This window comes from Archocentrus centrarchus, chromosome 9 (assembly GCF_007364275.1).
Source record: "Archocentrus centrarchus isolate MPI-CPG fArcCen1 chromosome 9, fArcCen1, whole genome shotgun sequence".
In the NCBI taxonomy this organism is placed as follows: domain Eukaryota; kingdom Metazoa; phylum Chordata; class Actinopteri; order Cichliformes; family Cichlidae; genus Archocentrus; species Archocentrus centrarchus.
The window spans coordinates 8535209-8562577 of record NC_044354.1 but is presented as its reverse complement, the minus strand read 5'-3'; the positions used below and the strand labels follow the sequence as shown (position 1 = coordinate 8562577).

General features: G+C 39.6%; 1 protein-coding gene across 1 annotated transcript in view; it reads right to left on the bottom strand.

Annotated features, from left to right (window-relative positions):
- Positions 1-27369, bottom strand: part of fbxl17 (F-box and leucine-rich repeat protein 17) — a 240512-nt gene that overhangs the window by 60252 nt on the left and 152891 nt on the right. Inside the window, exon 9 of the mRNA XM_030738451.1 lies at positions 9971-10047. Coding sequence (XP_030594311.1) covers positions 9971-10047 — 77 coding nt within the window. The remainder of the gene's footprint in view (positions 1-9970; positions 10048-27369) is intronic.

Genomic DNA, 27369 nt, shown 5'->3' with positions numbered 1-27369 from the left:
CCAATTTTAAGCAAATATTTGGGGGTCCAAGTTTTGTAAAAGTGGGGATTTGCTCCTTTTAATAGCTACTTTTGGTTTCTCCATTTACTGGACAATAGAAGGTATTTGAAGTCATCACCTGGGGGGATTGTGGGGTTTTCACCTTTTCTTGGCAAATCACACACTAAATTATTTACTGATTAATCAAAAAAATAACAGGTAGTTTAATTAATAATGATGTTCATTATTGGGTGCAGCAATTGATAAGACAGAGCAAATGTCAGCATCCACTGCTTCAGCATTCAGGTGGTCTTGCTGTAAGTCCAGTTATATGAGCTCGTCATACTCCTGGCTGTTTTCCTCCCGATGCTCAGGCACTCTCATTGATTTGCAGAGATAATAAAGCATGTTATGAGTCTTTGTCCTCAACATATTCTGCAACATACAGCCCTTTTCAGACATGGGATGCAGTTACAGTTTTGCCTTTGTTCAAGGAATTTGATCCAACTAAAGCAGTCCAGGCAGGCAGGCAGGTAGGTTAAAGTAAGTATGAAAACTATTTTACTAATTTATTTAGATAAAAAATCAAAAATAAAACAGAAGATGTAAATGCTAAAGAAATGTCCACAGAATAGGCAGTACATAATCAAAAAACTGTAGTAAAGTAATTTATAACTTTAGATGCTGGTCAACTGGGACTCACTAACAGGCTTTGTTAGTGGTGTATTAGGCAGTAAGACCTCTGACTCTGGGCAGTCATTCAGGTCTCCTGTGCATGCTAAGGCACAACATTGGTGGAAGCTGCTGTTCTGCGGGTGTCTGTAGGGCACGATCCGGTGAGCTGCTAGTGAAAGACTGTGGAAATTGTCTGCATGCTGTTCTTGGAGTTAGAAATTAAATGGAAAAAGTTCAGCCATATAGGGATTTTCTTGAGCAAGCTATAACTGTGCTCTAAAGAATGACAATTCCCTTCAACCTGTGCTCCAAGTCCATTGTGCAATCAAGCCTTGAGGCCTAAAACCTGACTGGTGAGGATGTTGAAGATGGCGTCCATGTCTGTCGAATGCACCCTGTAAAGAGTTTTATCAGAGCTTTTTTCTTTTTTTTAGATATTTCAATGATTAAAAAAAATACAACAATAACAATGGAAAGTGACCAGGAAACAGAAGGCAATTTCAGAATCTAAGAACAAGAAAGTAATGTCCAAAAAAGTTCAACAAAATTTCAACGAATAACCAGGCAATTATCCAAAAAGTAAAGTAATTTATTGGTAACACAAACATCTAGGTAGCTTTAGTCTAACATAAGAACACACTGAATATAGATGCCACTTCTACATGAATGTTAAAAAAACTGTCAACATCTACTCCAGCGATATGTTAATGTTTACTGATCACTGAGCTGTTTGGTTCTCTTAAGGGTTACCAAAGATAAATGTATGTGACTCAATTATACTTATGCTCAATACCATTATAATTTCTCAAACAACTTATAAGTAAATCCAATAAAAGACAGGTGTACTGTTCGATTAATTTCTTTCAGGTGCTCTCTGGATTCAAACAAACCTAACAGACTTAAATTAAAATATCTGTGCCTGTATTGGACGAACACCAAGGCATTAAAGGAAAAAAAAAAGTCTCAGATTGAAAAATACAGTCATATACTAGCGGTCAGGGATATCAAGATTTACACTCATAATAAGCTACACACCAAGAAACCATGAAATTTTTTTTATACTCAGCACGCATTTCTACATACACGGCAGTGATAAAAACAGACAAAGATTGTCTATTGACTCGCTCCCCTTAGCAGCCCACATAAATCTGCTGGGCTGCTCTGCGCATTTTAATCAGCTGCTCTTAGGGTTACATTATTTACCTACTGAATGCCAGATAGAGAGGCGCAAACAAGCTATTACGCTATCTAAGTTTACATTACATTATGTTTTACAACACTTGGTGCTGAATAACTTCTTAGTTAAAAGAAAAAGGTACATGAAGAACAAATTCTCAGAGTGAAAGACGTGAGAAAGAAAGAAGACAGAAAAAGATGTGACAATGCCACATTTAAATACAACTGAGAATCTCATTTAAGCCCTTGTGACTTTTCTTTAATGCAGTGATCCCAACACTGGGCTTTCAGGAAACTTATATTATTCTGCCAGTTTTGACGTGCAAATCAATCCCACGAAATCTGCAGGAAAATAAAATGTGAAACCTGGATTAAGGTTGAAAGCCATAGCACAATAACTCTTGAGTTAGCGTATACCCTTACAGCCTCATCACACTATGCATGGGAAGATAACAATCAGGTGTCTTTTCATCGTCAGTAAGATACAGTAGTTTCTGTGCTGTTTCAGCTGCTTTTATGCTAAGTAACCTCACCTTGTAAAAAGCACTACAATACTCCAGGGATTGAGTGGGTATCAAAATTTCCCCAACGGCAATGAAAACCTGTTAAAAGTACACAAAAGCTCACACAAAGGCATGTAAACAAGCACAGAGCGGCAAAGATACACACACGCAGCAGTAACGAAGCACATACAGCAATACTTCAGTTCCCCCCGCTCAAGGGGAGGAGTACAGAACCCCCATCTATCACCGTTCAGTGCGTTTAAAGTAAAACACCTCAGATGAAAGCGAGGGCTGAAAGATGAATGGAAATAGCAATGAGAGGGGAAAAGAGGAGGAAGGGGTTTGGTCTTGGAACAGACTGAAGGCGAAAGCAAAAAGAAAAAAAAAAAAAGGAAAAGGGGAGAAATGTTGACTATGTGAGAGCCACGAAGGGGGTGATCAAATAAGAGAATAAGACACTAAAAACTGAATGACAACAATAATCTCACAAGCTGACAGATGGGTAAATACAGATGGACATAACAATGGAATTCACAACTGAGTAGCTCAATCCCTCTTATACAACAACACAACACAATCACAAAAGTCTGGATGATGGGCTGTCACTGTCAAGATTTCTTATTAGGGACAGAAGACACTTGAAGCGCTGTATTCCGAAAACATTTTTAATGATATCCTTGATTTCTAAGCTGCCGCTGCTTTAGAGAAGATGCCCGTCAGCTACTCTACATGCACGATTTGCCCCAAATTGTCCCGAGCCGAAAGTAAACTGATTTAAACTCTGGGTATTTCATTAGGTTTCCTTAAAGCTTTACTCTAACTTCCACTTTGTGTCAGCAGTGCAAGAATTATAGTTTGTTCTATAAAGACCATTCGGCTAAGAAAACTTTGGACTATTCAATATATGAGTCAACATCGTACTGTGTACACAAAAATGAAGAGGACCTTGACTTCCATATCCTGGAAATTCTAAAATCATTCCTTCCATTTTGCAATGTTATACCAGCTCTGCTGGAAGTCCTCTAAAAGCATACTTAGCAAGCTTCTCCTTTTCTTTCCTCTCACTTGTACTCCGTCTCCCACAGGTGTCTCACTCGATCTTGTATTCACACAGATGTACACAGGAGGCCACGACTGACAAAGTAAAGGATCATGGGGAGGTGTGCGGGTGAAGCAGGAGAATTACCATATGTAAGGAACAGAGGTGCCAAGGTCTCTGTTTCTGTCTTTGGATAAAGCAGGTGGGCTACAAGGGACAAGATAAGTACAGACAGATATACATGCACTTACAGCGCAGACCCAGAAGTGGATGCATGTGAACGCAAAACACACACAGCATAAGAACAAAAGGAGCGCACAGACGACGAAGACAGGAGTGAGAGCAGACAAGGAGGTATCACTGTCTATCCAGGTGTGTTGAAGATACAGTATGGGCCACTGCCAGTGTATGGGTCAGTCAAATAAGCAAGAAAGTGGTGGTGTAGAGATCTGATTAGCACTGGGAGAGTGGCTAAGAGGGTTTTCTCATCAGGATCAGCTTTCAAACCTGTGACATAGTGGTACTTTTAATTCTGCTAGGGAAATGGATAATTTGTGTGCCTATAGGAATAAAGAACTGAGATGCACTTTGTTTTTTAAAGCTGTTGTAATATACAGTTAGGTCTACAAGTTGTTAGACACTTTTTTTCTCCACCACCATTCTGTAAACCACCACAAGATATTTTAAATCAAACAATCACGATGTGATTGAAGTGCAGACTTCAAGCTTTAATTCAAGAGGTTTAATAAAAGTATTATATTTACTGTTTAGGAACTACAGTAATTTTAATACATAGTGCCCCATTTTCAGAGGTTATAAAGAAACTGGACAAACTAACTTCATTTAAAGTGCAAGGACTGACTTTATTACTTTTAAATCAATGACTGTCTTAAGTCTACAACCCATGGACATTACAAAATGTTGTATTTCCTCCCTTGAGAGGCCAGGCCTTTACTGAAGCTGCCTTCAGTTCGTGGGTCTCTATGGCTTCAGTTTTGTCTTCAGTAACTGAAAAGCATGCTCCACTGGGTTAAGATCAGGTGACTGACTTGGCCATTGAAGAATATCCAATTTCTTTGCCTTGAGAAACTCTTAGGTTGCTTTTGTAGCGTGATGTGAGTCATTATCCATTTTCACTATGAAATGCTGGCTGATCAGTTTTGAAGCATTTGGCTGAATCTGAGCCCTGTGCACTTCAGAATTCACACTGCTTCTTCTATCAAAAGTAGCACTATGGATGTTTTATTGGAAATGTTTTATTTTATAGACTTATTGCAGAGTCTAATCTGGCCTTCGTGTTCTTGAGTGTAGCCAGTGGTTTGCACCTTGTTGTAAACTCAATTTACATTCATGAAGGCGTCTTTTGGTCCTCCAGTGTTTTTTTTTTTTTGTTTTTTTTTTACTTCAGTAGATGTTGTGAAGGGATTTTCTTAACCAAGGAAAGAATTCTAGGATCATCCACTTTAGTTATCTTCTTATGGTCTTTCAGGACTCTTTAAAGTTTGTACTATATCTCAGATAGGTATATATTAGTTTCTCCAACTAATAATTGTCTTACTCACTTCGGCATCTCTTTGGAACTCACATTAAGAGTTTCCATGTACAGCTACCAAATGCATGTTCAACAGCTGGAATCTATTTTTTCTGTCTTATGTCACAGAAATCTGATGGAACAGGCCTCATTTGTTAATAAAATTACTTGTCAGTTAATTGTCTAATTACTTCTGAGCCTCTGAAAATTGGGCACTGTGTATAAAAATGGACGCAATTGATGCAATAGCTCTGTGAAATTGACTAAAAGTGAATTAAAGTTAAAAATCTGCCCTTGAATCAGATCTTGATTATTTGATTTAAAATACACATCAGTGTTATGCAGAGACAAAATTACAGAAATTGCGTCACTGTGCAAAACACAACGGTATGTGTGAATAGTTAAAAAAAAGGCGGTCTGTGTTGTCTGTTGTGACTATCAGGGACCTACAACACTCTATGGTGAGTGGCCACATAGTGTCTTTCTCGTTACTAGAAGAAAAGGTGTTTTAACATAATCTCCTTTATTAATACTTCCTTTACATTATCTCTAGGGACTTTAATTGACCCTTCGTTCTCATTATTTTTTTTTTTTTAACAAAATCTATAACATGGGAAATTTGTTTCTAGGCCTCACTATCTCCTGCTCAGACTAACTACTTAACCGGATATTTAAACATAATTTTTAAATGTGCTGAAAGTCCCTTAAGTCACGAGTGATAACAGGGCACTTTATAGATAAAGCATTCTTAAACAACGAGTCAAGACTCAGAATTGTTAAAAAGGTGCAGAGCTTTAAATCTTGATTAACAGTAAATGTGGCTTCCTGGTTATTCAACCCCGAGAACAACAGAACACTGCAAAGGAGTACTAAGGATCAAGGTAACAGACTCATGCAAGTTAATTCACTGTAAATAAGGTGTAACATATTGATTTACCCATAATGTGAAAGGTAGATATGTTTTACCCAATATCTTGTCATAGACATTTATGACACATCTTTAAAATCCTCCAATCCATTTAGTGACGCACCGCCATGCTCACAGAGCAACACGTATAAACGTACAGTAAGAATCTTGGGGGGGGGCATGGAGCTTGGTGCAGGGACATTGACAGGGTCGTTAGTTTTCAGGCACTGTCTAAACCCTTTCGCTTTCATTGATGAGCATCAATGAGAAATACAGATTCTCTTTTCTATTGGCAGTAAGAGATTTCAACGGCCTCTATACAGTGAAATAACCATACAACTGTAAAAAGCCTTGCAAGCTAAATGGCCTTATATAAGATTTCCAAATCCTCCCTACAGGTTTGAAATATGTTTTTCATTTGCTCTTTACTGGCTCCTAAGATCATTTAACACTGGCAGTGTTACAGCTGAAAGAAAAAGGCTAATATTAGAATAAGAATAAGAATATCAACACGGTAATTTAATAAAAGTCATGTAATAAACTTTTTTTTGCCAGCTTTCCTCTTTTTTTTTTTTTTCCTCTCCTTTGGCTGCAACAATTGTGTAGCTTTTAGCCTGGATCATATTGTTAAATTCTTCATATTGGCTTAGGATTATAGCTTTCTGTTTTGCATTAATCACTTTAAAAGTAACACGAGAAAAAGGAAAAACATCTGAAAAGACAGAAAAGGCCATGCGCACTAAGACACGCAGAAAACCACTTGTAACGCAAGACACAGGAAATGTGGAGAGAAAGCTTTAGGATGTTTAATAAAATCTTTCAATGTGCCCATTATTTATCATCAATCATAAGTTGTGGGTGTTAGTTGCTGAAAAGCACAAACCTTATGAAATACGTTTATCACACAATCCAGGTGTTTAACAAGCCTCTATATTCCTTTGATTGCAACCAAAATGTTATTTAGGCTAATTAGTTTGATGTTGTTTGATGAATGATCCAAAAGTCTTGGAAGTTATTTTTTTTTTCCTTCCCATGGCACTAACCGGGCTTTCAGTAAGATCATTACCCCAAAATGCTCTATCCTCACTTTTTTCTATTTACTTCCTCTTCCTCACTAAATAATCTCTAAAACCATCTGCACTGGGAGTAAAATTACATATTGACAGCTTTTCATTTCAGTCATCTAAACCTGTCTTTTTGTCTCCCTTTATATCTGTTTTCAAAGCTCCTATAAAACACACAGGAAGCAAAAGCTGGGAGGAAAAAAAACAAACGCTCAAACGTAAGAGGCTTGTGGACATCTCAAATGCACTCACAGAAGCCATTAATAAAAATAATTAGCGGAGAGATGGGCGGGAAAAAAAAAAAAAACAGGGGCCAGCTTGGCAGATGTAAAATCTCATTTCTGTGATTTAATTTTTCAGAGACTGAAGCAGGAAATCCACCAATCATTGTGTTAGAGTACAGAGCTCCAAGAACAGGCATCTCTATCTTGGAAAGACATAAATGTACACACAAACATAAAAACACACAGACCCTATCAGCAGCCAAAGAGGGCCAGAGGGGTCATTAGTGAAGGAAGAAGATCAGATATCACTAATTCATCTTGGTCAAAAGGATTAGAGAGAGACACAGAGAGAAGGGGATATATACCAGGCGGCTGTGAACATTCCTGGTTTAATGCACTATTGTGATCTTGGAGTCATTAATCAAACACCAGTAGACACACGCCCACATAATGTTTTACACACTCACAGATGCAGTTCAGGTTCAGGTTCAGAGAGGTCAAGATGATTATTGTTACTGTAACTCACAGAAAACGGTAGCAAATGGTAGCTTATGTTAGAGGTTAACCACTCAAGTCTACACTCTGCAATACACACAACATAATCATGATGATGTTATGGAAGGTTGACGCTTAGTGACTGCAACAATAAGTATTTTCCATATCGGTTGTTGTTCCTACTTAGCACAGAATAGGGAAAATTTTAGTAGGGGAAGGATGTAGGGAAGTGTACAGCCTTGCAAATGTAATAGAAGCAGTTGGGTCAGGAAAAAAGCCAAGAGCTGGAGTTATAAATTGTTGACTGCGGTATCTCTCCAAGTGCAAAACCAAACAGCGAAAGCCTAAAATCCAATTTATAATACAATTAAAAGGCTTGCCAATAGATTTTAGCATCCTGGATGCATTTAGACAACTGGGTCCCACATTCCAAGATGGTGTCCTGTGAATGTTCGAGCTACATGTTCTCCTTCTCCTCGTCCCACACACAAGAGAAGCCTGAAATCATTTACTGTTGTAGACTTTCCAAATTTTATGGAACAAAATGGATCAACTAAGGAGTCACTCCAGGGTGTCACACTTGTCAGTGTTTTACATGTTCTCCATTTATAATGACCATGCACTGAAAAAGTGTTTTTAGGCCATCGTGCATCATATGATCCAACATAAGTGATGTCATGCATGAAAATCCCCTCAAAGCCCAATGAGCTGCTCTTGAATTCCTTGGAAACTGTGTTGGATAAGCTTCATGCACTAAAGTTCCAGTTTGACACAAGGTGAGAGAAAGCTCCTGCAGCAACTATCAGTGAACATGAATGGTCTACAGCCCATATCATACATTCACAATCATGGTATTTACATCACAGTATCACATACGTCTCACTGGGATTTGCATGGCCTTGACAAAAATCAACCCAGGAACCAACTGGAAAACCTAGCCTGAACTCTATAAACTACAGAGAAATCACCATGAAACTAACAAGTAAATGCTTTGTTTCTCCTATGACTCAACAGTCCTTTGGTCTAATTTCTAAAAGCTAATCATTCAGACTACAGCAAGTTGTAAAACAAAAAAAACAAAATTTAAGAAATAGCATCTTAAAGTCAACAGGTAAAAAGCCTAATTGTCAAAAACACAGACTGCTTGTTATCTTAAGTTTAAAAAGAAGTAAACTAAAATCACATTAAGTGTCAAAAATAAGAAAACCCCATGTGACAAACAAGCAGAACATCCATTAGTTTATTATCTCATTAGTCCCTTTGTGAAATTCTGAACAGGAAATTTGAATAGATGAATTATTCAGACAATGACAAATTAACATAATATAAAAGCAAAAGAAAACAGACAAACCCTTGCTACTGGGAGTTATTGCAGCTTAAAGTCAAATTAAACTTTCCCCGACAATCAAACTCAAGCTATCATGCGTCATAGCAAATATTTTTATGGAGAGGGGGAGCTTGGCTTTTGTTCCAATACGGATTGTGGGTATTTTGATCTGCAAAGATAATAGGAAATAACATAAGTGGTAAAAGCTCTTCAGACTCTGTTAAATCAAATAACAGTAGATTGAAGAAAGCAGGAAACCAAAGGAAAGTAGTTGGCTACACAGCTGGGAGTGTCATTTGTGGAATTTGAAGGGTGCACACATGCACGAACACACCAGCACACAACTAAACAGTACCACACAAAGAATCAGCATTGCACTCCTGATGTTTCAGTACTGATGAACTCCAACTGTGTATTGTACTGTAGCTGATGAAAGACTCAAATATTCTGGAAAACATATGGCAGAATGGAATCAAGCGGAGAGGCAAGGTAGTGTAAACAAAATAAAAAGAGGAGATGATGCTACAGGGATATAAAAGGGACATATCGCCTGAGTATATGCTGGGAATGAAAACACCATGTATGTCTCCTGTCAGACAATACAAACAACTCTAATCCACCAACATAAGTAAATGCATAAAACTCCTGCAAAGAGTGGCCTTTTCATCCTTCATACAATGCACTCTGAAACACATTTTCTCCAGAAAGCACAAGATTGTACCGCCCACATATGGATTCACAAATGTTAGCCTTCAAATAACCACCGCACGGCCTGGCATCGAGTGGCCTGAGATGTAACAAGAGTTTACGTTAAGATAAATCCTTAACTATAACGTGAACAAATGAACCACGGAGAAGAGATCCAGCTAACACCGCTTCCTTCTGCCTGGAACTTTTTAATAATATTTTCACTGTTTACAAGTCCCATAAGGGGAGAGCTGTAAAATCAAATGAGTCCTGAATCATAGTGGTGAATGTGGGCAATAATGGAAATGATAATAATGTTGGCGGTTGACTGCAACAAAGGGACAGTGATTGAAAGTATCCTACCATGGTCTGTGATTTTACAAGACACAAGATAGAGCTCCTTCAAACTTCTCCCCTCCTTGGCGATGATTTCCACACACCTACAGAGAGACACAGAAAAACAATAAATGTTTAAAACATCACCAGAAGCATCTGCATCATGTATATTGTGTTTCACGATTCCTCAGTGGGAATTTTCACCTGTCTGAAAAACACTGCAATACATCAACACGCTCCCTCGATTACCCACACAAAGTAAAGGTTAAGCAGCATTGCTGCAGGGTCATCTTTTAACACACGCATTAATAATTAAACACCTGATCTGATTTAAGAAGCATGCATCAACATAGCGGGAGTGTATGTGTGGATTTGTGCATGCGAGCGTCTATCGCGCGCACACAACTAGTTGTAGGCTTGCTCACTTCAAAGAGGTATATCTGCATTCAGCCCGCTGTCTGAACCCAGAGGACCAACAGAGTGTGTGTGTGTGTGTGTGTGTGTGGGTGTGACTGAGAGAGAGAGAGAGAGAGAGAGAGAAAGCATACACTAGAGAGTGCCATGGGGAAGATCAGAGTATCTGTATCAAATGATTCTCTTTAAATGCCACTAATGAGAATAGTGCGTGCAACAAGTAGATTTTGATCAATGCATTTGACCCATTAACCTTCAGGAGAAAATGTTTTGATCTTTATGCTGGTGTTCTTTCATGAAAATTCATGAGACAAGGCAGACAAGAAGCACATACACATACTGTACATAGTGTACAGTTCTTGTGTGCGAAGAGAGAGATGGGAGAAAAGTCGTGATATTGAGCTAGTTGTTGCAGGTGAGTTTCAAGTCTGAAACATGGAAGCAATATTGAGTGTTTGATTTTTTTTTTTTTTTTTTTTGCTGTGCACTCTGTAAGAATGTGGGTTGTGCTCACACACAAAACTGAACTGGCAACTGGAGGTTATTCCAAAAATACACTGCTCATATTAACTCACTATTTGCATGGCTTATCTCACCAAAGGCCCTGCAAGCACGAGGAGAGAACTTCAGCTTTGTTTCTGGGAGAATTTGAGCTTCCCTTCATTCATGGTGTTAATATCGAGCAAACAGGACTGAAGGAATAATTTAAGGTTGCACAATTTGATGTGTGATATATGACACCAAAATGATCAAGGAGAAAACAGATGCTAGAAAGAGAAATAGTTAAAATGTGTGACATTTTTCTGGAATTATTATTTTTGAGTAGAGCCAAAGCTGTTAAAATGTGTACTGACCCTTCTGCTTTAGTTCACTGGACTGCATCTTTATATTTTGCCTTTTCTATTAAATTTTTGTTGCGGTGGTCCTGTGAGTCTCTCCATGTTATCAGGTTGTCATTTTCCCTGTCACTTCACATCTCTACCTGTTTATTTTCCTCTTTTTCTCTCTGCCTCTTACTTCATCCCAACCTTCTTGCTTTTTGCAGTCCCTACTCTGCACCTCTGTCTGTGTCCCACTGTACGATGAGGGTAAAACAAAGCAGAGAGAAGACCTGTTGAAATTGGCCTTTCCTGACTCAAGATAGTGCTATGTCCAGAATCAGTTACCGCAGGGTCACAATATCATGGTGTTTGTCGTGGGGCTACAGTATTAGACCTGCTAATGAATTAATGCGCTGGGAAGAGCTGGTGAGGAAACAGATAAAAAGAAAGCAGCAATTGAGGGACTGTGACAAAGGCGACATAGGCCGAGGCGAAGTGCATCCTCTGGGAGCTTGTTACACTGTGCCCAGGTCCCCAGGGTTAGAGCAAAAGCAATTAGATCAGACATCAATGAATGCGGGAGGGAGCAGGGAGAGTAACTATAGCAGGAAACAGTAAGTAGAAATCTTTGTACAGTAGCAGGAGGGGTACATCATGGGAGACTGATAGAGCTAAGCAAGTAGGGAAGGAAAAAGCAGAAAGACTAAGAGGCCATTAACAAGGCCTGAGTGAGGTGAAATGACAAGAGGTAGGATCGAAAAGAAGACCAAGCAAAACGGAGCAGAGGTGCGGAAAGGGAGAGCCGAGACATGGTTTACGCATCCGGAAAGTGCTTCAAGATGCAACAAACCCCACAAAAACACCACAATGATCTGCTAACATTAGTGATCTAGTCTTTTTGAAGAATGTAAAGAGCCTCTAACTAAAACCTAGGTTGGATATACTGGGAATATTGCTAGTTTTAATAAAATACAGGAGACAACACATGACATTTAAGTCCTGAGTGGACATCCAGGGGAGAATTCTGTAAGTGCAAAGATGATGATGTCCAATCCCTGCTAACAGTTTTAAGTGTGTGGCAGGCATATCTACACATTACTATAGTAAAGGTACAGGTTATTTTTGAGATAAGATCGCTCTCTTTTAAAGGCTCCAAGGGGTCAGTCCTGGGTTCTCTGATCTGTAGTGTGATGACAGGACACAACTATAAGCTTCAAAGCTTTTCTCCAGAATTGCCATCTCATTTTTGCTTGTTATGCAGAAACAGGAAAGCTGAGCTTTCAACAGAGCAAAGACTACTTTGTTAGGACAGAGGACTAAAAATGGATAACCTGAATCAACTATTAGGGGAAGGGAGTTCTCAGAACTGGAATAACTTTATGACAAACCCTTTTAGTTACATTTATTCTTCTTTGTATCAATACAGAGTAAAAGTTTCTACAACTTACCAAGTTTCCCCAAGAATTCTTTCTGTATTAGAGAAATCTGAATTTCCTTAAGAGTTTTGGAAGTGCACTTATTCTTATTCTTGGCTTACTGTAACCATAACCTTAATGAGCACGGCATTTGAGACAGTGATTGTGTCAGCACTCAAAACTGTAGTGTGATGAAATGCATGCAAACTAGAAGTATAACCCAGAGGGAAATCAGCTTTTAAAATCTGCTTTTTAAATCTGTTGGAATCACTAAGTGGCTCAACACATTCGAACCGAGAAGTTATCTTCCTGTGAGGCCACAGAGCCAACCGCTGCACCCGTGTGCCCCCAAATGATGAGATTTTTGAAAAATAGAAAAATGAGAGGAAAGCACCAGATGAGAAGGAGTAAATGATGATGCCTTTCAAGCATCTTGCCCCCACCACCACCACCACCACAGGGGAAGGAGGACACTCTTAAAAATATCATCATAAAAAAAAAGTCCAGAGAAAGCATTTTGTTATCATTATGTAGCTAGCTAATACATAGCTCCAGGCTATTTTTTCCAATAAAATGACAATAAAACAGTTTCCATGACAACTAAGTACTGCATGCGCACGCGAGTAGCGAGGGGATAACGGGCCAAAGCAAGCGAGTCTCATCAGGGGTCAGCGTGCGGTTTACTGTCTCTGCAATGCCGGCACAAACAGCTGGAGGTAAACAAAGTATCACTCTTTTCTCAGTCTTATTTTTTACAGTTAAACCTTAATAAAATCTAACTGTGGTTCAGTCTTCAGCAAACCTGGGAATTGTTAAAAATTTTCATTCTTAAAAGCAAAGTCAGACACGCATTTTCTATCTAAATTGAATTACTAAATCCATACAGTACCACTGGACCTGGAGGACTCTGCTTAACCCTAAAATATTTTTATATATAATTGCGTTTGCCAGCCAGCTAATGCTGCCTGCCAAAGAATCCAGCCTTTGTTCGACTCCACACTCAAGGATAGGAAGCTAAATCATAGTTTTAAAAAAGTTGTTTCTAATGAATACGGCACATCTGTTACCTGAAAGGAAGAAAAAGTTTACTATCCCATTACTGAGCCAATATGTGGAACACTCTCAATAGTAAATACACAATTTAATAATCTCTCTTCAAGCTCTAGATGCAGCTAGATTTTTTTTATGTCATCAAGGAAAAAAAATACATTGCTCATACTTAATCACACTTTCCTTGGGATTTTTTTTTTTTTTTAGAGAAAAAAAACCCCCATAACTTACTTATCTTATGATTAACAAATATATTTTCAAGGGTATGTACATGTTAATAAGGCGCAAAGGTTTGATGAGCTATGGAGTATATATTAAGATGAAACTACTACTGGCTGGGAGGCCTTTAGTGTTTTTTTAAATATCCACTTTTATCCTAGAATTAAATTTGCTTCTGACTATATTTCCCCTACTTGCTCACTATCACTGCAAAGCTGCATTCAGTGAATAACTCACTGAAAAAAATGTGAACACAATTCAATTTTACCCACTACTGCATGATGGGTGAACACTATTGACTTCTAAAAAAAAAAAACAAACAAAAAAAAAAACAAAAAACAAGTTAATAAAAAGATCGTAACCCATCCTATTAAAAGTGTTATTTATAGACACTAAATGTAATTATTATGAAGTATTAGGAAGTGGGGGTTTTTAGTTCACCGAGAAGCACTTTAATAACTAAAACAGAAACACAGACCAGAATTTTAAGAGGTATGAAATCATATCTGTAGCGTACTAAATGGTAGGAAAATGGACTTTGAAGTCAAGGCCAAATCACTCAACTAGGTTTATCTTTAATTTCATCCAAACAGGTTATTAACAGCTCAAAAAATCTAGCTCAAAATATTGGTAAAATACATCTCCTGTTATATGGTCATTTTGCACCCTTTACTAGTGATAGAAAACACAGCTAACAACCAAAGAAACAAACAAAAAACTACAGAGGATGAGCACTTAGAAAATCAACCAACCAACCAACACTGTGCCAAAGAACAAGTGGCCTTTGACTGTATGTCATATGTGCACATGCCTGTGTGTTTTGTCGTATAATCAGAGTTTAAGCCCTGACAAAGCCTAGAGATCAGCCCTTAATCTGGCTCAGTGTTTGATCAAACTTAATCTCTCCTATGAGCATGTTGCCATGGTCATACTCTAAATTAGATAACCACAATGCTTATTTAAGATTTATATCTCTATGCTGTTTGCTAATTTTTGTTATTTGTTATATTTCTGTTTTGTTTAGTTTCCAAGTAGCATCAAGTTACTGAAAATTAATCCAAACTGAAAACTGTGGGGTTTTTTAGCCACAAAGCTGCTATTAGTGTCCCATCCTTCACTAGGAATCTATTTAAGTACATTTTTGTAAGTATGCAGCATTTTAATTCAACACTCCACTGGTTTCTATTTGTTTAAAATAAGATAATTTGTTTGTGAAGAATACTGTAGGCGGGTTTCTAACACACCCGGTCTAACAACCTTATTAAACAATGTCCACACACACACAGGGCCTACAGCAAAGCTCCATAAGAAGATACAAGAGAAGAAAGTAGGGATAAAGCATGTGATGGACAACTTGGTGCATGAGTGTGTGCGTGTCTGTGTGTGTCATTACACAGTGAGTTATTTGCGCTTGTGCAAAAGCATGCATGTGTCTCTCAGAGGTGACGCTAATCTTCTTTCATGCAGCACAGCCAGAGGTACCCAAGCAGACAGACAGCAAGAGGAAGAATAGTAACAATACTTGAGAGAAACAGAGGTCCATATTTATCACAAAGACTGCAGACAGTCTTGCAGCCAAGCAACATGTGTAGTGTTTCTCTTTAGCTAGCCGATCACAATGGAGCAGGAACAAAGAGACGGCTGGGAGAATGGCTGTAGGTAGGTACACTAGCACAGTGCCGACCAACACAAGCCCTCGTCTCATCCCGCTCCTCACACAACCCACAATTACACGGCTGTCTATACTCACAAAAGGAGCAGGGAAATAGAAATGGCAGATTTTCCAAAGAAGAGTGTGAAAAAGAAAAAGAAAAAAAAAACTGAGCATCAAATGTATAAAGAAAAGAAGCTGAAGGTCTAGGGAGAGGTTGAAGCCATAAAAAGCAGGAGGAGGAGGAGGACGAGGTAGCACTGGTGACAGACAAGACTTGAGACTTCCATGGCTGTCTTCAGACTTAATGAAATGGAAGGGCGGAGCAGCAAAGAGGAGGAGAGTGAAGCAAGACAGGGTATATACTTCTGTGGAGAATGCTCTTGCAAAATTATTCTTGCTGTAAATTTTCTTTATATCACCAATAAATCCATACACAAGTGCAAGGAAGCGGGGTTCTGCTTCTGCAGGAGGTGTGCGGCATTGAGTTTCTGAAATCCTCTGTGCAAAAAAAAAAACAAAAAAAAAAACACTTTTAAGACTTTTTTTCATTGGGTTAGTATAAATGGATATAAAAATATCCAATAACTCAAAAGAGCTCTTCAGTAAGCAAATACTTCATACTGAGGAAAAGCAACAGTCTTATGATGAAGCAATCCAAATTTGATTGAATCAGAGGAAATGTTCACTACTTTTGAAACAGCTGACCTTCTAACATGTGCAGACTTTGCCTCAGAAACACTTGAGTAAAGGATCGCAAACCTCCTGCAATCAGGAAAAAACAGTGGTTGGTGAACTGATTGCATTTCATTTTTGCTGTCTGGGACCGATTGCAAGTAGTTGTGGTGATTACTTTTGATTGCAAAGTGATTGCACAGCTTAGTAACCTGTCTCAGTCTGACTCAGACTGACTGCAACCACTCTCAAACAGACTGCTGAAGGTTTGCAATTTAAGGTTTGCCATCCAATTTATAAGCACAGACAGATAACCAACATGTTGTAATCAGTCAGAGTCAGTCTGTACCAACGAGCACAACTTGTCTGCTGCAACGATACAAACGGTTTAGCATCCCAGAATTAAATCCCCTGTCCACATGTCATCAAGGGGCTAATTCAGTATTAAATCTTGAGTTTTTCATTTGCCAAATATCCATTGAAATTATCTTACTAGAATGATCGTGTATATATGTCTATATGTACCCCATCTCCTCCTTAATGGGTGAGCCAATCTTAACAAAACTTTGCATGATCATCGTCACACATACAGCAATTATTAATATCTATATGTTTTAGAAAAACATTTTTTATAAATCCCAATTCATCATACCCTTGCAAATAAGATGTTGCGGTCTCAGTTTGGATTTATTTCACGTCCCGTTCAATGTACGTCACCCATACGTAACTTAATGGTCACTATATATACAGTACCAGTCAAAAGTCTGGACACACCTTCACATTCAATGTTTTTCTTTTTTTTTCTACATTGTAAATTAATACTGAAGTCTTCCAGACTAAAGGAACACATAAGTAATCATGTAGTAAACTTGAAAGTGTTAAACAAACCAAAATATGTTTTAGATTTTAGATTCTTCAAAGTAGGCACCTTTTGCTCTGATTACAGCTTTGCACATTCATGGTATTCCCTCAATCAGCTTCATGAGGTAATCACCTGAAATCATTTTCCAACAGTCTTGAAGGAGATCCCAGAGGTGCTGAGCACTTGTTGGCTGCTATGCCTTCACTCTGTGGTCCAGCTCATCCCAAACCATCTCAACTGGGTTTAGATCAAGTGATTGTGGAGGCCAGGTCATCTGACCCAACCCTCCATCACCCTCTTTCTTGGTCAAATAGCCCTTACATTGCCTGGAGGTGTGTTTGGGGTCATGGTCCTGTTGAAAAACAAATGATGGTCCTACTAAGCGCATGGGATGGCGTGTTGATGCAGAAAGCTGCGGTGGCAATGCTGGTTAAGTGTGGCTTGGATTTTAAATACATTGCCAACAGTGTCACCAGCAAAGCACGTCCCTACCATCACACTTCCTTCTCCATACTTCATAGTGGGAACTACACATGTTGAAACCATCCGCTCACCTTTTCTGCATCTTATAAAGACATGGCGTTTGGAACCAAAAATCTCAAATTTGGAGCCATCAGCCCAAAGGACAGATTTCCACTGGTCTAATGTCCATTCCAAGTGTTCCTTGGCCCATTGTCTTCCTCTTGTTGTTCTTCCGTAGAAGTGGTTTTGCAGCAATTCGACCATTAAGTCCAGATTCACGCAGTCTTCTCTGAACAGTTTACGTGTGATGTGTGTGCTACTTGAATTCTGTAAAGCATTTATGTGGGCTCTTATCTGGGATGCTGTTAACTTGTTAAATTATGTTGCCTGCAACATTGCTCAGCATGACCAGTTTGTTGGTGGGTCAGTGATGGTCTGGGGAGGCATATATACCCTGACTGCCATTAGGTATCGGGATGAAATCCTTGGACCCACTGTCAGACCCAACACTGGTGCAGTGAGTCCTGGGTTTCTTCCTGGTGCATAACAATATCTGCCCTCATGCAGCAAGAGTACTGTATGCAGGCAGTTCTTGGAGGATGAAGGAATTGACACCATTGACTGGCCCCCACACTCACCTGACCTAAATATAATAGACCACCTCTGGGGCATTATGTTTCAGTCCAGCCAATGTCATCAGGCTGACCCTCAGACTGTCCAAGGGCTCAGTGATACCCTGGTCCAGTTTTGGGAGGAGATCACTCAGGACACCATCCTATGTCTCATTAGGGGCATACCCCAACATTGTCAGGCATGCGTACAAGCATGTGGGGGCCATACAAACTACTGAGTACCATTTTGAGTTGCTGCAATGAAATTTTGGCAAAATGAACTAACCTGCCACATCGTTTTTTCACTTTGACTTTTGGAGTTTCTTTGAACTCAACCATCTATAGGTTGATAATTTCCATTTCCATCAAGGAAGGTAGCATCTTTTTGTTCCTAGCACATTATACATATCTGTATAGATATCCAGCACAATCCCCAATTGAGATCTGATGTTTTTTCAAAGTGTTCCTTTAATTTTACTGAGCAGTGCATATAATCCACGACCCTGCAAACCACTTGCCATTGCCACAAATCCCCTCTCCTTTAAAACAGAATAAGTAGACCAGAATAGAACAGAGGCAGGTACAAACAGCACAACTTACCTGAGTGCTGTGCATACAATTTCTTCTCCAGTGCGTTTTATTTTGAATGACCAGTAGGATTGTTCTGCTTCATTCTTTCATCAAACTTATAAACACTGACAGCTGCTTTGACAGAAGTGGAGAGACGGCCAATGCATAGTTTACGCAACTTGGTTAGCGTATAAAGCCAGCAGGCTCTGTCTCTGATACATCTAAACCTTCTAAAAGCCCATCCACACCAGCTAACCTGAATCATCTGTTAGCACAATTCCTCAAAGTCTCCTGACACCCTTTTCCCTTTGTTTTTCTTTTCTCCCCCTAAATGGATCTACACTGATCCCAAACCTGATATGCTGATACAATTGTATCTATTTGTGTGTGCTTGGTGTAATGTGTGTCTAAGTTCAAGCGGTCTGAATCAGAGTCTGCTTCAACAATTAGGGGCTGGATGATTTCCCAGGCTAGCCTGCCATACCCACTGCTCTGATGAGAATCACATTCCTATTGTGTTCCACCATAGTTAATCATGTTTTCAAGCGACTCTGCAAAACGGTAGGGCATTCCAGCAGCTTGTCATCAGCCTGCTCAAGAATGCGCCAATGGGGTCATAACTGGAGCCATAAATGCCCATCAATCTCAGCTTTCCTGTACAACCTGTACTTTTATTTTTATTTTTTTGGTTTGTCTGGGAAAGCAAAGCAAGCACCAAAAGACCTTTTTTCAGGCAAACTAATGGAAAGGGGAAACACAAAGACCTTTGTGCCCTTGTCTTCTCCCATCCTCTGTGAAGTCTGCTGTTTAAATGAAATTGAGGCATTTTCTCTGGCTGTAATAGGAGGGTAAAAAAAAAAAAGGTTCTACAGTAAGTGGTAGAAATTACAAGGAGACAGAGTCCTGCTCTGAGCAAATAATCATTTGGTAATTTTGATAATAAAACTGAGTTCAAAACTGCATCAGACTTTTATTGACATTTGAAATAAATTCAACTGTAAACTCCTGGACAACAATCTCCAAGAACAAGTGTCACTTACAAACCAGACCATATTTCCATCAAAAACTAGAGTGAAAAAGCCAACTAAGCACTTTGTGAGGTTAAGTGGCAGTTATTCACTTGAAGTTCATCCAAATGGACAGCCTGTTGCCTTGCCAACACTGACGGGCCTCCGTGATGCACATGCACAAACAGCATTTTAAAGCAGCTTTTCGGTTGCCAGCAGAAACCAAACTGGGCTGGCATCACTCACATCTTTCCACACTGCCTCTGCTACTCCTTCCTCTCCTCTCTTGCACCTAAGCAGTTTCCCTGAGGACATGCAAGCGAGATACTCACCTGTAAATGAATAACCGGGGTCTGTAAAGCAATGCCATGCCCCTATCTGCCTCTGCAGTCAACCTACTGCAGCCATAACACAATAAATAACCCAGGAGAAGATGAGCACTGCCCCGTGGCAGATGGTGATAACACTTAGAGCCTCAGGTCTGAGCTGACACAGTGGTGTGTTGCCTGTGTGTCTGAATGAGAGAAGGTTGGTGAATCTCTGCCCATGTGAGACGATCAGTTAAGACAGAGATGGCTGCCCATGATAGATGTCACTGTGGGGAATAAAAGTAGTGGACGCATCTGCTTTCTCACAGACTATTTCTGAAACATGCAGTCAGCTAGCGCAAAAGAAAACTTGTTAAAACCTCTCAGTACGCTCTGTATGTATTTGTATTACGGCATCCACGGCATATAAGGCTTGTGTTTGTTCTTTTAATTTCAATAAACTAATAACAGCACAAAACTTAAATTTAAAAAAAAGCATTGTGATCACAAAAATAACTTATGTTTTAAATTACCCTCTATTCAATTTTTTTTTTTAACTTTCTTATCAGTAAGCCACTTCTGCCAAAAATTAGGTGATAATTCTTTGTCAGCAAGTGGAAAAAAAAATCTTGTACTTTAAAAAAAAAAAAAAAATCAACAATGTTTCAAATATAATCAATTCAATCAAGGGTGTTTTTTTTCTTGAGCACAAAATAGCAGAATGATTCCATCTTATGGCTATTTTTATCTCCGTCTTAATGCACCAAAGTTGCTTTAAAGATGGCAACGGACCACCAGTGGTCGCAGACCTGGTCCCCATCTTTGAAGCAACCATTTCAGAGGCAACGAGACTGCAAGTTCATTACACACTGTTGCAGTCATTTTGGTGGTGCCATGGTCTCCAACCACTGTTTCCCTAGTGCGACTGTAGTGGCACATTAAGTTGCATTGTGGTGTTAAAGAGGTTATTAGTCTCTACTGTGGAGACAGTGGTAGAGTCATCTCCTTGTAGGAAGGTAACTTGTGTGTATTTTTATTTGTTTTTACCTTGGGGGGGTTTTTTGTGTGTGTGTTTTGTGAGACATCTTGTTTCTTTTAATGGACCTCTGGAATAAAGTTTGACAGACTGACTCAAATATTAATAGAAAATTCTGAATCAGAACACAGTCTTTTTTTTGCTTTTTCTGACAATAAAACCGGTCCCTATTTCTTTGAAATACTGCCCAAAAGCACACAATAACATTTAGCTATGATTAAATGCGATTTCTCCCGCAGAGATAATACAACCAATAAGTACTAGCTAATAACAGAATCTTGTTTCAGGCTCTAAAGAAAATAGCCAGTTTGACTTTGATAAATTGAGGTGAGCGTGCCCCTTAGGGCTGCATATCATAACTCTTCTGCTCCGTGTCCACATGCAGAGAGAGGTGAACTATTACGATGTTTACCAATATGCCTGACACAGTGGCACACGGTGTACACCCTCTGCCAACTCAGCCAAAGCTAATTGCTCCGCACTTTGATTACTGCCATCTATTTTAATGAGAGCTTATCAACCAATTCTTTTCTGCCCGTTTTCTCCATCAAGCACACACACACACACACACACACACAAACACGACAAACACACGCATGAGTGTGTGCATGCCACTTGGACGCATGTCCGCGTGCAGACAAGAGAACAATACTGTGTGCCATGTTTGTGTCGGTGGCAGGAAATTGGAGGGTGTTCATTAGGCTAATGGATATGAAGAGGAAAGGAGAAAGGGGGGGGCAAGAAGGCCAGTGAATTTAACAACAACAAATTCTGTATGATGGTCCAACAAGTCATATTGCAGTACACAATTTCCTTGGTACTATGATAGAGAGACGAATACTTCAATTACACAAAATGGCTTTAATTACGGTGAATTTGCCTCATAAGCCGGCTCCTGTTGAGAACAAATGAGCTGTTACATTTTTGGTGCTAGCGTTCACTGTTCCTGCAGCTCGGCTGGATGGACTCGGCTTCATTAGGATCACTGGTTTACCAGCACACACACCAGGATGACAAAGCCTAATCAATGGACTCACACTGTTCTAAAGACTCCGGAAGAGTAGAAACAGTAGACACTGAACTGGACAGGGTTGCTGATCGATGGTGAAAATGGCTTCTGCGATCCTTTGAACACATTCACACACTTCTGTCACCTAGGCTGTGCAGTAGGTTTCCCTTAAAACTCGCAAAACATTATATTTTTCTACTGACAATGAACAACGTGAGTAGAATACGCCATGACAGGCTGTGCGTCACAGAACACACACAAGAAGTCTGTACTTAAACAGAGCGAGATCAGAAAAGGAAGAATACCAAAAAGGGAGGAGTGTGCATTAGAGGGCTCGAGCACGACAACCGCATTACAACCACAAATACGCCAGATCACATCAATACACTGTGCCTCATCATTTTACGAGACGCTGCTTGTCCATGAAACGACTTCAACATGTCTAGTATAACAATCATCAATACCACACACACACACACGCACATGCACACACAAAAAACCTGCTGCTGGAAAATGGTGGGCTGGGAAAACAAAGCTCTAAATAATGCCAAGATGAAGTTACACAATAGGAATATGTGATTATAAAATCTGTGTATCTTCAAGGTTTCAAATTTTGATTTCAGTGTGGGGGGAAAATTAAAAAAATAATCAAATTTTTACAGCCTGAATGAACCTGAAGCTGCATCTAAGCCTGGCAGCAGTCTAGCCTGACTATTGGTCTCTGACCTGATTTCTGGATTTCTTTTCAGCTTATATTGACCTGACAATGACCCCACCACCTAGGTCGCTGTCTTTGAGATGAGCAAGAGAAATACAAAACACAAAAGAAGCAGCACTGTCTTTAACTAGATTTCCCCTACGCTGCAAGTTTCCAGACAAATTTGCTGACAGTCGCTACAACCAGAACTAAGGCAGGAAGTCCTAGGATTCCTCTCGCTTTATTTTTACACCCTAACACCTACACCTACAGGATAATATCACTGAATTGTCCTCTTTGATTTACAGCACAAATTGCTCTCGCATTCCCTTGGTGTTATCATAATATTAAAGTATCACCCCTTACCAATAAAACGCACGTCACACTACAAATAAAACCCCCACATAAAAAATAAATAACCTGTAGTATAGGGAGAGGGCTCCACCACATACTGTAAAAACTAGCTGCTAATCCAATTGTTCCCTCCATGGGGACAGGAGAGAGAAACATCCTAATGAGAAACTGGTGGCTAAATATCCATGATGGTAATAACAGTGGGAACGTCTCTCAGAGCAGCCGTTTGACTCTGGTGACACACAGCCATTAAGTATTCATGAAAACAGATGTTGCTTTGCTCGCCAGCCCATTGGCCCAAACACCCTCTGAAAAATGCCAGAATCCTAAATGAATTTCCCAACGGAACGCCCTGTTTGATCCCCCGCCAAGAAAAAGTGAAGAGTTTTTCATGGTATAGGAGAAGGGAAGAACTAGACAACTATGAGGGAAGGCGGACGAACTGAGGGAGAGAGAGTGGGGTTTATCCCCCTTGAAGCGGCTGCCGTATCAGACTGATGCAACAGCTCTTGATCACCAAACCCCATCTCTTTCTCCTCATGCCCAAATCCACCATGTTTAGCATGAGCATAAAAAAATATAATCATATTAGCCTGATAGCAAAGTGAATTTGTTGAACTGGTCTTGATCAGGTAACACTCTCACTGGATTATTAGTAGCTGATGGGATGAGAGCCATACTGTAATTATATAAGCTATATCGTATAAGATCATTTGATTAATAAAGCAGTTTGTGTCAAGCTGTTTTATACATTTTAATTCTGTGTATTATTTATGTTTATTGCTTTCCCCCTAATTAGATCCTAGTATAGGCCCAGAAGAAAATTTGTAGCTTCTCCACATTTTCCTTTCTTGCTGGATTACTGGAAATGTCAAAAGAGAACCTGTTTGACTCTTAGCTGCACTGGGCAGCATCCTTTTTTCAAAAATAACTTCTGAGTGCACAGGGACAGAGTAGTTACAGGTGGGTGACAAATACCTGAACCCTTGCACCCTTAAGTGAGAGAATCCTGTGGTTCTGTTATGTAGGGGGCATTTTGTTGGCATGGTTTGGGCTACTAAGCAAAGTAGCGCTGTAAATAAGCAGAAAGTTGTTCCAATTCGTCTTTATCTGATGGGAGCTGCACCTTCCACGATGCCAATGCCTTCACCCACAGCGCATGAGCGATCACTGAATGATTTGATGAGTATAATAATAGTCTGAATAACATGCTCTGGCATTACAGTCATATGGGAGCATGTGGACCAGTATTTTGACAGGGCTCTTCACCATCAACAGTTATTTATAATAATTTCCTTCACATTATGAGACCTAAGTCAGTACATAAAGCCTGACTCTGTCCCCCTGCTTTAGAATACCAAACACAGAAGTTAATCACTCTTGTTTATGCCTCTTGTTTTGTTTGTATCCATCTTTGCCTTTCTAATCATGTAAGTAAAGTTTACAGTCACATGAAAACATGAGGGATGACACGAGGATGTAGCCTAAGAGGATTAGGAGCCAGATGCAGAGTCTTTGATCTCTTTTCTTCCCATAACTATTGATATTACAGTGTTCATCCTTACAAAGATCTTTCTTTTTAGTGTGCCGGAGAATTGACCGGACCTGGTGGTTTAGAGAGACAGAGGGAGGAAGACAAAGTAGAATAAGAAGAACAGGCTATAATAGACAGTGTTGTTGATGGATGCGATTATAGCCTCTTCATGCTGCCCATTTATTCTCTATAGATTCCAGATGATAGCAGTGCTTGGCCCACTCTGTCGTCCTCTCCATCTCGCTCTGTCAGTGTTTTGTCTCGGATCCGTTGCTTTTCATCCCATCTTTTTCTCCCGTCTTTCAACTTTTTTGTTACAGTTTAGTCCCCTTTTCTCTCTGTGCAATCGTTCTACACCCCCACCCCCAATCCCTGTGTACTTTCTTTGATTATCTCCTGTTCATAAAATCATTTTCTTCTCACAATCCCTTCCCCTCTACTCTCTTCTTTGTCTTCACGGGGAACAAGCAAACCCTGTCACATATCTACAACCTTCCTCTCTCCTCCCAAAAAAGCATTCTTCTATCCTTGGCATTTTTTTTTTTCTTTAGCACTGTCACTCATCCTTTCATGGGCATCACCCCAGTGTACTTCTAGAGTTTACAACAGAGTTCATATTTCCAAAGAAAAGACACCCCCTGATGGGTGGTGTGTGTTTGCCTCAAAACACATTAGCAGTGTTGAGTAAAATGCTATGACAAATGACAGGAGACTAGCAGTGGGGATCCTGATGGTCATTCAGTCAGCCAGCAGAAGCGCTGGAGTGCACTCCACCACAACATTGAGGCTCAAAGTGAAACCAATCCTCCAACCCCATACAATATCTCCCTTAATCTTACTCAAGCTCCGCTCATTACACACTCAGCATGGGCTGGAGACAGGCAACACAGGGAGCTATGCAGCTGGGGTTTTGTACACCAACTGTGTGTGAGTTTGTAAGGATGCAGACCCAGTGATGTGGTATCACAATCACTGCAAGACGAAGCCATTGTACTCAGATCAAGAAGATTTACAGTCCATATCACCCCTCCTATGAGAGACACAACCACAGAGAATGTTAATTTCCACCTTCATAAACAACCATAACAAGCACTGCAATGACATGTAAGCAGGTTTGCATGCCCATGTAAGAATCAGCATACATACTGATACATAAAGTTTGCACACATGACATGTCTGCATGTAGATTTGGAAGTTATTTTATGTTTAAGCACATGTGTGTGAATGGAAATATGTGCAAGAGCAAGTGGCTGTGCACCAGTCTCTTAACCTCAGTAGGTATAAAAAAAAAAAAAAAAAAACATGATTCATTCACCACCTCCACCATAAGTTGTGATGTCATCCAGAGCAAATTCAGACAATCCTAATTGTGCAGGGTGATAATGCATCTGCATAAAGACTAACATATTTCAACCTGCAATAATACCCTCCGTAATCCAAAATCTTTTCAGCACCTACGAGTATCCAGCTAACATTCAAGGACAGATGGAGAAAAGACTCTGCCAAAAGCCAGAGGGGTTGATCTGAGAAAAAAAAAAAAAAATCTGAACTTTGCGCACAAAGACGCACACTACAAAGCAAAAATTGCTTCCTTCAATACATTATTTTCTTATGCAACCATGTGCAAATACACATGTATACAGACTCAACCCAAATCGGCAGACTGGAGGGCTGGAGAGGCACACCTCCTATTCTGCCAGTTCACTTTTATGTCTCGGCTTAGATACAAATCCACACAGCATGGAAGCTCGCTCCACCACCTAAGGTGTGTGCGTCTGTGTTTATGTGTGCCAGTAGTGTGGATATGAATGCCTAATCCACCACCTGTTTGTTAGATTACAAAGGCAAACCTTATCCAATTCCAGAGAGTGCAATTGGATGTTGGCACTGGATGTTTTAAGTATTTTATTTTTTAATTTACATGCACAAGTCATGCATGTATGTGGGGTGTGTAACCCATACAGTTGAGGCTGTTCCTCATTAATCAATTTATCAAAGGAAACCAAGAGCCAGAACTCTACTTTGCAAGTAGTAAAACCCCACTGTGCTCCTTCTTAGCTCACATAACCCACTCTCAGGTCACACACAGTAACAAAAAAAAAAAAAAAAAACCCACAATGAGGATCACTGGCTTGAGCCAAACACATGCTAAGATTATTATATTTTTTAACTCGACTCCTACATGGACATATAAAAAGCAAAATGCTTTCTTTGCCAATTTTTCTTTTAATGCAAAGTTTGTTTGAGTGATCTAATGCCTGCAATGACAGGAGTAATAATCACATTCTGCAGAAACATATAATAATTTAAAATTCAGGATCATTAAAATTCCTGAACACTGACAGAGCAAAGTTAAAATGTATATGTGTAAAGAAGATTAATGGTCAAAACAAACAGCAAACTAAAAAAAAAAATCTATTTTTAAAATTATACAATGGGACACCTCTGACAGCCGTGGGCCAATCTGTTCAACCACATGTCCTATAACCTAAACTTTTCTCATTTCTTATCAACCCCTCAGAGAGAACATGACAAATGCAGCAGAACAATGTTTTATCTCATCTGACACCCTGACAACAAGGAAATAAACATAAGCTGACAGCCAATCAGATCGCCCATCTGCTGTTCTGCCTCAAAGTGCCTGAATTGCCCGACAAGTGGTGAAGGAATAATTTCTGTGAGGGCCATACCCCAGAGATGGTAAGTGGGGGAGTTGGTGGGGAGGTAAAGC